Source organism: Miniopterus schreibersii (genome assembly GCF_964146895.1).
Source record: "Miniopterus schreibersii genome assembly, chromosome: 17".
Lineage (NCBI taxonomy): Eukaryota > Metazoa > Chordata > Mammalia > Chiroptera > Miniopteridae > Miniopterus > Miniopterus schreibersii.
In genome coordinates, this window is record NC_138117.1 from 31,771,726 (window position 1) to 31,781,904 (window position 10,179).

At 51.9% G+C, this 10,179-nt stretch overlaps 1 protein-coding gene across 1 annotated transcript; it reads right to left on the reverse strand.

Moving 5' to 3' along the window:
• Positions 1-669: 669 nt before the first annotated feature.
• On the reverse strand, positions 670-4,560 carry HEY1 (hes related family bHLH transcription factor with YRPW motif 1). The gene is made up of 5 exons (XM_081116766.1): positions 4,197-4,560; positions 3,873-3,948; positions 3,669-3,752; positions 3,312-3,393; positions 670-2,416 (listed from the first exon to the last, which is right to left on the reverse strand). Exons 1-5 carry the CDS (start codon positions 4,283-4,285, stop codon positions 1,833-1,835), a joined length of 915 nt encoding a protein of 304 aa, XP_080972892.1. The 5' UTR covers positions 4,286-4,560; the 3' UTR covers positions 670-1,832.
• Positions 4,561-10,179: the final 5,619 nt, after the last annotated feature.

A 10,179-nucleotide genomic window follows, 5' to 3' on the forward strand; every position in this document is an offset into this window, starting at 1 on the left:
GCTAAGGCCCAGATGACTCCCCTGTTCTGGCAGCACTTCGTTCTAGCCTGAAGCATATGTCAGCTTCCTCACTGCACAGCTCAGGAGTCAAATGCAGCTAAAGGGTTAAACACATTCCTTGGAAACAAGACAAGAGAGATTCCTGGAGCTGTGCAGGTGCAGAATTACAGCCTGCCACCACCCATCATGCCACCGATTCCCGGGTCTCAGAGAGAGCGACGTTGGGCTTTTCTTATTTTGCCACTTTAAGAAAAAAGAAAGAAATTATAAATTTTCTGCTCTCTCAGTATGGAACCGAGCACACAGGAGATGCTCTCAGTAAATATTTCTGGAATGGTCAACACCGTTTTATAAGATTTCATCAGAGTTCCTTCCCACCTGCTACTCCAGCCTGATATTGAGGTGTCTAGCTCACGGATGGCCAATTTAGGGCCATGTCATTGGATGTAACAGCTAAAGGGCCATGTCCCCTTGTGGGAGTCAGGCCAAAGCCTGCCCTGTCATGAAGTCATCTTACTCAACAGCATACATTCACACAGTTTAGAATTCCACAAATACTGAAATTGTTAACCTGATGATCCTGCAAAATGCAAACAAGAGAAAATTTATCTTTTCTTAGCCAACAGAGGGAAAGAAAGGCCAAGGTAGGCAAGACACGCAGCAGAATAGTTTGTTCCCTCTTCTTTATTGAGTCACAACACATCAGTACAACAGAGGTCAAACCCAGGTCAGTGGAGGGCATTCAAGCTACACCTGCTAAATGAATAAACCTGTAAAAGGATGCTTTTATAGCCCGAATCAAATGAAATAAACCAAAAAAGAAGGCAGCAAAGCCCTTTGACATATCTCAACAGCCACATCTCCATGCACCAAAAAGGAAAACACAACATAAAAATTTCCAGTGAAAAGAAAATATGGCCGTTCCTGGGAGAATGACATTATGCTTTTAACAGGTTCCACTGGACTATCTGGCTGACCACATGCCCACCTGGTTCACCTGTCCGTGTTAATATCTGTGAATTTGAGATCTGTGAGATTAAAAATGCATCGCACTGCTTGGGGCTGATAAATGCAGGCATAGTTTATGCAATTACTTCAGTCTCCATGCAGCCAACTGCAAAAGGAAACCTAAGCTACAAGTGCTCTCCTAACTAAGCCAGAACTGGTGGACGGCAGCAGTTGGTCATGAACTCAGGGCTCCTGATGGGCTGGTTGTATATCCACCTTTCCTGCTGTAGGAGGCAGAGAATTCGTCTTCTTTCTTGGATAAAGCTGATCATCTGATTTGTCAACGCTTTGTTCAGAAATATAAAATTCAATATCCCCCCCCCAAAGAATATTATTTATACACCTTAATCATCAAAATATTAACAAATAGTGTCATGTTAACATTCAGCATAGTGGTTTGGAAAATTAATTCTAAAAACAGAATGTAACTCTACAGAGAAAAACAGCCCCAAAATACTAAATGTTAGAATTCCCTAAACCTTGAGGCAAAAACGGAATCATTCTTAGACGGATAGGTTTACAAGTAAATTAGGCACAGCACAAACCTATCAGCAAGTGTTGGTTTATACTATTTCCATTTAATGTTTGGAATAAAATTTAACTAGTTTTTAAAAACTGCTAATACATGTCAATGGTAAAAAAAAAAAAAAAAAAATTAAAAAAGAAAAAGTAAACCAACAAACCTTTAGTCTTTCAACAAAATTTATCTGGAATTGTACCTTTTTCCTCTTTATGTTACTGACGACTTTAAGGTGATGTTGGCCACCGCCCAGCTCAGCTGGGATGGTAAGCTGTCCCCTCCCACATTTTACAGCATCAGTTCTTTAAAAAGCTCCGATCTCCGTCCCCCACGGTCTATAGGGCTTGCCAAGGTTTGCTGCCTGCGTGGGTGCCGAAGGGCTCAGTGCATTGGGAGAGAGTAGGTGGAAGGAGCCAAAAGAGAAGGGGAAGGCAGACAGGGAGGCCACGGAGGACAGCAGGGGCGGCGACAGTTTGGAGGCCGAGGTGACCACGGGGAGCACCGATCCCAGGCCGCCGCTAGGGGGCGCGCGCAGGGCGGGCACCTCGGGAGGCGCCGCGGCCAAGCGGCCCTGGTGGTGCGGGTCCGTGGGGGAGGCCGCCGAGCCGCCGTTCCCGTGGCTGTTCTGCGGCAGCAGCAGCGGGTGCGCCACGTGCGGGGGGTGTCCGAAGGCGCTCCCCCAGGGGAGGTGTCCGAGGCCCGCGTGCGCGCCGCTCGCCGCTTCCCGCTGGGAGGCGTAGTTGTTCAGATGCGAGACCAGGCGGACGCGAAGCGGGTCGGAGGCGTCGAGCCCTTCGATGATGCTCAGGTAGCGGGCGACCTCGGCCAGGCACTCCCGGAACCCCAAACTCCGATAGTCCATGGCCAGGGCGTGCGCGTCGAAGTAGCCTGGGGCAGGGAACAAAAGGAACACCTTGAGGCTCTGCTCGGGGCCGCCTCTCTGCAATCCCGGAGGCGGCCCTCCCCGCAAAGGCCTCCGTCCTGCAAAGACCTCGTTCGCGGGCTCTTCTGAAAGTCCAGATACTTGGGAGTCGACCAGAATCTTTGCATTCATCAACATGAGGCGTATGTGTTCGCTAATGCGAGTTCAAAGCCCAATTAGAAGCTGCCGAGCAGAAATTAGAATTGTACCCGACCGGCAGATGAAACTATGTTCGTTCCTTTAATGTTTTCCCTCAACAACAACAAAAAATACATCAAGGGCGCAGAAACCACAGAGCAGTGAAATTCATTAGACACACAGATGTAAGTTATCATCATGGAGCTTTTAGGCGCTTGGTCCCGAGGAAAGCATTTCCCAGCCGGAGACCCACAGGCCCCGGTCCCCCACCTTCCCTTAGGTTTTCTCTGCTTAACCACAACAGGTTTCTTTCCTCAAGAGTCATGTGGTAGCTCTTTTTTTTTTTTAATTCTGTATATAAAATTAAGACCATACACTTTTATAAAAACCTTTCTTCTCGAAAGGGCCATGCACAAATGTGGTGAGAGCTACCTGATCTTCATCAGGGCTGTCACAGTTTTAGGGCATCTCACACATACCAGGTGTTTTCCAAAAGAAGTGCATTAGCTCAGTTTGCAGAGGGTTGGGGCGATGTATTCACCGGAGAAAAACCTCTGTGTTTCAAAATGCTCAGACAGGCAACCACACACACCACACACTGGTCCCTCCCCACCCCCAGAGCACACAGTAAAAATAAGGCAGCGACCGCAAAGATCCTGGCCTGCGCAGCTGCTCAAACTGCCCCAACACTCAGGGCCCGGGCAGGGGACTGGCGACATGTACCTTTCCCTCCTGCGGTGTGCAGCATCTTCAGGTGATCCACGGTCATCTGCAGGATCTCGGCTTTTTCCAGCTTTGCAGATCCCTGGCGGAGGGAACAGCAAAAGATTGATTTGGCACCACACGGCCTTGGGGAACACCTTAAAATACACATGCATATCTGTGCTCTGTACATCCTAATAGTACAGACTACGGCAAAACGAGTTGTCTTCATAAACCGTGTTGGAATGTGTATGAATTCTTCTCAGCACAAGCAACACGGTTATTTTCCAGGACACGGAGGGGGTTCAGGTGCAGGACAGGGAAGGGATCAGAAGGTGTGGGTGGCTACACTGGCGCTCTACCTACTTTCTCCATTACCTGCTTCTCAAAAGCACTGGGTACCAGCCTCCTCAGCTCAGACAAACTGTTATTGATCCGGTCTCGACGGCGCTTCTCAATGATCTGCAGAAAGCAGGCAAAACAAAGGAGGACACTTCCATTACGGCTGCACATCCCAAAGTGAAGAAAGGTGGTTCTTTCGGTTAATTACGTATTTTTTAAGAGCACTGTAAAAAGACTCACGCCTCTCCGTCTTTTCCTGGCCAAGATCTGTGAAGACGTAGTTGGGGACATGGAACCTAGGGCCGAACTCAAGTTTCTGAATGATTGAGAAAAACAAAACAGGAACCGCCGTTAGGAGAGGGTGGGTGAACCGAGGGGTCGCCCCCACGCTCTCCCTGCACTCAGATTGCTTTGGCAACTTGGGCCCGAGAGCGCCCGGGGGTGCCTGGCTCCGGGATGCGCAGAGGTCAGCGCAGGGCACCGGGCGCCCGGCCCTCGCCGCTGTCACGGCGGCCAGCCCACGCTCGCCTCCCGCTCCGGCTCCGCTCCGTCGCCGCAACTCACCCATTCTCATCCGCGCTCTCCTTCTCCACCTCGATGGTCTCGTCCAGCTCGCTGTCGGAGGAGCTGTACTCGGGGTGGGCTCGCTTCATGCTGGCGCGCGGGGGTCGGGGCGGGTGGGCGCGGGGCGGCGAGCAGGGAGGAGCTGACAGCAGCGGCCACTCCGCGCTCGGCTGCTCGCGGTCCGCGCGCACTGATCGCGCTCACGCTCTGCCTCGGGTTAAAACTCAACCATCCCTTTCCCACGCTGCGCCCCTTCCCAGGGCCCTGGGGAGGGCGGGGAGTGCAGGGGGCGGGAGAGGGGGCGGGGGCGGGAGCGCGGCTCCCGGGCAACAGCCTGCCCTCCGCCAGTCCGGCCCCTCGCTCCGCTGATTGGCAGCGGCTCCGGGGAGGGGCGCGGCCCGGGCCGAGGGCCAGGGCGAACCCTGCGCCCGCCCCCTGCGCCAGCCCCTGCCCGGCGGCGGTGCGTCGGCTCCGCGGGGGCTCTGCGGGCCGCCGCTGGTGGGAAGGAGGCGGCGCGGGCGGGGGAGGCCGGGCGGGGAGACCAGCGCGCGGGCGGCCGCGGCCCCGCCCCGCCCCGCGCGCCCCGATTGGCCTGGCCGCGCGCCAGGGCCGCGCCTGCAGCGCCACCGGTGAGCCGCACGCGCCGCGGGCCGTGGGAAAGTGCCGGCGCCGCGGCCGCCAGCCAATCGGGCGGCTGGCGACGGCGACGGCGGCTGCGCTGGCGGCGGCGGCGGCGGCGCTGGGCGTCCGCATGAATGGAGAAGAATGGGCGGGCGGGGGCGCGGGGCCGCGTGAGGGCGCGCGGGCGGGGGCCGGGCGGCCGGGCCCCCCGTGTGAACCTGTAATCGGAATCCGGGCGCCAGGAGGCCTCGGAAGCCGCCGCCCTGCGCCGCGTCGAGGCCCAGCGGCGGGAGGCGGCGCGCTGGCGGGGCCGCTGCACCTGGCGGGTGGCGCGCCGGCCGCTGCGCGAGGGCGCTGAGCGCGGGCCGCGGGGCCGGCAGCCGGGGCGGGAGCCTGGCGCGGCAGGACGTGGTGGCGGCGGACGTTCTTTTCGGTTTCTGGGGCCGTGTCCCCACTCGCGGCCGGCCTCGCTTCCGCCCGGCCTTCCCGGCCTGCGGGATGGGCTGAGTTGGCCTGTGCATCCAGTTTCCCGCGAAGCCGAGCGCTCGTTTTCTGGGCCGACTGTGGGGAGCGGAGGCTGGGGATATTCATTATGGGTTTTGTTTGTTTTATTTTTTCAGGCGTTGGTGGTCAGGTCCTCTCAAGGGGCGACAGGGTGGCGGGTCGGCCATGCGTCTGAGGCCTCCGTGTGCGGGATTGCACTCGCGCACACGCGCGCACGCGCACACACGCACGCAGGTCTGGCCTCAGTGGTGGCGCGGCGAGTACTGAGTGCTAAGTGAAGCCCCCCCCCAAAAAAAAATTGTAGATCTGGGGCTGAGTTCTGATTCGAGGATTTGGAGAAGCAGCCAGGATGGTTGATCTGAATCTGGAAATCCAGGCTTCTCGGCCCCTTACAGGGAGCAGAGCCCCGTTTTCCTCTGAGGGCGGCTCTTGCGGCTGCTGACCTTGCAGTCTGTCAGGGAGGAGGGACAGATAAATATTGTTGAGGGTGCTACAAATTTCTCTCCTCTGCAAATAGCTTCTCCATTTCTAACCCCCCTGAATTACTGATCTTAGTGCCATCCTAACAGGTTTTGGACGCTGCACACTGAGTGGCCTGAGCCTAATTTGTCTATTTTTCTCAGCCCTTCGCCCCCCCACACACACGTGTTCTGGCTCCTACTGAACCTCATTCCACTTCACCTTCACCTCCAGCCCCTCAGCCCTTCCTCTGGCCTCCTCTGGCCCCTGCCTAGGCTAGGCCCCTCCACCCGCCATCTGGAATCTGTTCCTGCCTGCACGCTAGACATTCCACCTGGTGCCACTTGCCAACTGTGCAGCCAAGATCAATCCTGCTGCTTGCCTGCCCTGCTGCTGCTCACAGGTAACAGAGTTCTCTGGGGGCTGCTGTCATCACAAAACTAGAAGTTCAGCCTCCCGTGCTCCTTTCCAACCATCTGTAGGCAAGCACATAACTGTCATCTGCCTCTTCCGTCCTCTAACCTGATGGAACCATCCACCCACTCCCACCAGCTTCCCAGAAGACCCTCTGACATTCTGTTTCTCCCCAAAGTGACAGGTCACCCTGCCCCAGAAATCAGTGTGTCCACTACCCCTCTAAGGTTCTCTAACTGTCCCAGCCTCTGGATTTGCCATGAGTCACCTTTCCTGCCCTGGCCTGTTTCTGCCGTCTGTACAAAACATGGATAAGTGCAGATGGGTGGGTGAGAGGAAAGACGAAGTGAGGCTGAGGATTCCTGACTCCACACTAGTACCTAAACAAACTAGTTCTCTGACATTCCGTATCACTTTTCTGTCTGAAATGAGGTCATCTACATTTAAAAATTTCATTTCTCCTGCTTCTCAACTCTGACTCTTAATCATCCATCCAACAAATTATTTTCCAATGTCACAGATTAAATAAAATCAATTATGTAAAGCATTTATACAGTGCTCGGCAAATTAGCAAAATACTGTATATACAGCATCTGTTGTTATTAGCTATTAATATACCTGGTTTACCAGTGAGTAAGTAAACTGAGTCTAGGTTACCCCTTGACTTTCTTCTGATTCTCTGTTGCACATCTAATGAGGCTTAAGAGGACAGCATCATTATCTAGTAATTGGATATAGTAAAAAACAGTGTCTCTAGAAAGTAGTAGCCTTTTAAGATTATGAGAAAGAACCAGTGCTGCTTGTTAGAAGCACTAGATCGTTTTGAGTGGAGCTAGAACGTAGCATTTGCTATTCGTTATTAAGGAAAGTTGTGCTTTTTTAATCTTTTATCAAGAACCATCCCCTGAGCAGGCTGTGCTGTAAATATGTGTATAAATAAGTAGACTACTTAAGAGTTCAGCAGTGGTGCTCTTACGGGAACATACCCAGTCAGAAGCCACAAGATAGAGTCACCCAGAACTGTCACACAGAGTTTTGGAAAAGTGCCAGTTTTCCTCTGGCCTCATGGTTGCTGCTGTCTCTAGATGCCGTCTCAAACGCCAGGTTGCCTTGTGGCCTGTCCTGCCCTGCTGTGCAGAAGTTCCCTGCCACACCCACGCTCCTAATCGAGGTCAGATGGAAGACCCCTGGATGGTAGACCTGAAGGAAATGTTTAAATGGAAACCCAACAGGCTGCAGTGTGGTGTGGCAGGAGAAGAGGACTCCAGGCCTCCTGCTTGGTTTCGTACCCTTTCCTAGCTGTGTCCCTGGAGCCTGTGACCTCTCTCCTCTGAGCCTCAGTTTCCTCATCTGTAAAATAAGAATAATCCCTCAGCATTTGTTTTGTTGTTTTGAAAGGTGAAATGAGAGGAAGCACTTTGTGGACTACCACACAAATGAAATGCCTGATGCTTATGAGATGATGGTGATGATGGTAAGAGCTTGGGCGGCTTCATCCTGAGTTTGGCTAGGCCACCTGAGAGGCTGCTTCTGTAGGTTTTCTTGCTCCTGCCAGTAAATTCCTTCAGGATGGGGCAAAGGATATTTAAAATGCCAAAGCACGTTTCACAGAACAGTACTCTCTCGAGATTGTCTGTTTTCAAATACATCGAGGAAACTCTTGGAGATGCCAGGGCACACAAGACTATGAGTGGCTCTGAGAAGTAACGTGCTGCAGAGATGCATCATTCAGCAGCCCACAGCCCACCCCTGCATGCATACTTACCACCAAAGGGTGTTCTGAGGTGCAGTAAAATTCACCAGGGGGAGAGGAGGGCTTGGCAAGGCAGCAGCCTGGTGCTGGTGACCTTGGTCCTGACCATCCATGAGCCACTGCCCAGGCATGACTGAACTTAGAGAGGGGCCAAGTTCCCACAGGCAGGCAGGAAGGGCCTGGAGTCACTGTAATCGGCCTTAATGCGACTTTGTACTCAAAGGCTAGTGGGGCCAGTAACGTTCCAGATATAAGAGAAAGAAGCGAAAGGTGTTTGGATATCATTCCTGCTATGGACTGAATTGCGTTCCCTCAGAATTGATATGTTGAAGCCCCACCCCCAGTATGGTGGTATTTAGAGATGGAGCCTTTAAGTTTGGATGAGGGTGGGGCCCTCATGATGGGATTAGTACACTTATAAGAAGAGACACCAGAGAGATGTGCTCTCTCTCCCAAGTGAGTACACAGTGAGAAGCAGCCTTTTGAAAGCCAGGAAGAGAGCTCTCACCAGATCCGACTGTGCTGGGATCCTGATCTCACACTTCCAGCCTCCAGAACTGGGAAAAAGAAATCCGTGTTATTTAAGCTACCCAGTCTATGGTATTTTGTTAGGGCAGCTGACTAAAACAATTCCTATTTCAGAACTCATAGAATGGTAATGTATCTTTGTAAGTAAGCATTTCTGTTATAGATGTGTTCTATTTCACAACTTTTAAAATATGTTAGATTTTACTTGTCAGTAACTGAAAAAGCTAAACAAGATTTTTATAAATTTTTTCCCACTTAAAAGGCCCCATTTTTATAGCATTAAAGATCTATTTTTCAATAACTTTTCATTTTCAAATCCCTTATCAATTATAAGTTAATGAAATAGGACAAGTTTCTTTCCAAACAAATGACAAAGAGCTTGGTGTTTCTGGCTGGTATTACCATTTAACAGAAGCATGGGGTTTGAGTCTGGAATCTTCCTCCTGTCCCTCTCCCTTCTGAGCTGCTTATCAAATGACAGTGTTGATCTCTGCGACAAGGTTCCCACCGTGCAGAACTGGCCCTACTGGCCCTCTCACTGGCACATGAGACAAACGAGCCCAGGACTCTTTAGCCTTGTACTCCACCCACCGGTCACACCCAACCCCCAGAATTCACTTTACTTAGGTCTCCTTTTCTCCAGTCTTCCAACTGTGGCCATTCCTCTGGGAACAACTTCCCAAGTGCCAGGCAGATCACTCTCCTTCTCTCTGGAGCACACAAGATCTCAGCTCTTATTAGAATATCTTTCAAAAGAGAAGTTTCATGAACAATTCTTTAGATGTTATCATTGTGAACTTAGATCTCCTTAAAACACACATGCTCACACACACAGTTCTTTACCGTTGGGCATTACAGGAGCACATCACAGTGTCATCTGTGTTGGCATTGTCCCTCTGATTCTCCTTTGTAATGAGACTGACAGGTAAGGAACTCAGGAGGCCATCCATGGTGCTCCCTAGGAGGACTTCTCACATTGCTTCCTCCACATGTTTACTCCTGGGACCTGGTCTCTAGGACCCATTTCTTAAGTGCAAGCCAGAGAGACTATGTTGATAGATGAGCGAAGAAAGAATTCTGCAGGATTAGAGGCTTCGATGCAGTGGGTCAAGGGCACCTTGCTGCCTTTATCCCCTCTACCTGTATTTGTGGCATTGGTGGAGTTCGGAGAGGAGACAGAAGAGGGTGTGGTGGCTGTGCCATCGTGGGAAGAGGAGTGCCTCCAGGTTAAGGACGTGGGGCAGGAGAGGGCCAGTCCAGTGACAAAATGGCCATGCCCTGGAGGACAAAGAAAATGAAACAGGACAAGACAACCTAGTTAGGTTCAGGACAGAATGGGGAGATGATGAGTCCCCATCACACAAAATTGAGGGGTTACAAAAAGAATAAACACGGAGAAAGAAGTCCTAGAGTTAGCTGGGAACCTGCTAAGGATGTACCTGGAGTAAGGCTCCAGTTTCAGGGAGGAAAGAAAAAGGGAAAGGAATTCTGAAAGAACATGAGCCATTGTTGGCATGTCATTTGATGGAGATAATGCTGCCCGGCCAGGGATTCTTAACTCACAAGAATCATTCCTATACTGCTTGCTCTAAAACGGTGGTTCTCAGCTCTTAGTACCCATCAGTTACCTGGAGGGCAAGGTGATGCTCATCCAAGGACCCCACTTTGAGAACTATTCTAAAAGACCATTTTCTGTGTTAACAG

Coding starts and splice junctions, on each gene's coding strand:
- HEY1 (XM_081116766.1), bottom strand. CDS start 4,285: ATGAAGCGAGCCCACCCCGAGTACAGCTCCTCCGACAGCGAGCTGGAC. Junction 3,949..4,196: donor GAGAGCGCGGATGAGAATGG/GTGAGTTGCGGC, acceptor TCAATCATTCAG/AAACTTGAGTTCGGCCCTAG. Junction 3,394..3,668: donor CCAGTGCTTTTGAGAAGCAG/GTAATGGAGAAA, acceptor TCCCTCCGCCAG/GGATCTGCAAAGCTGGAAAA.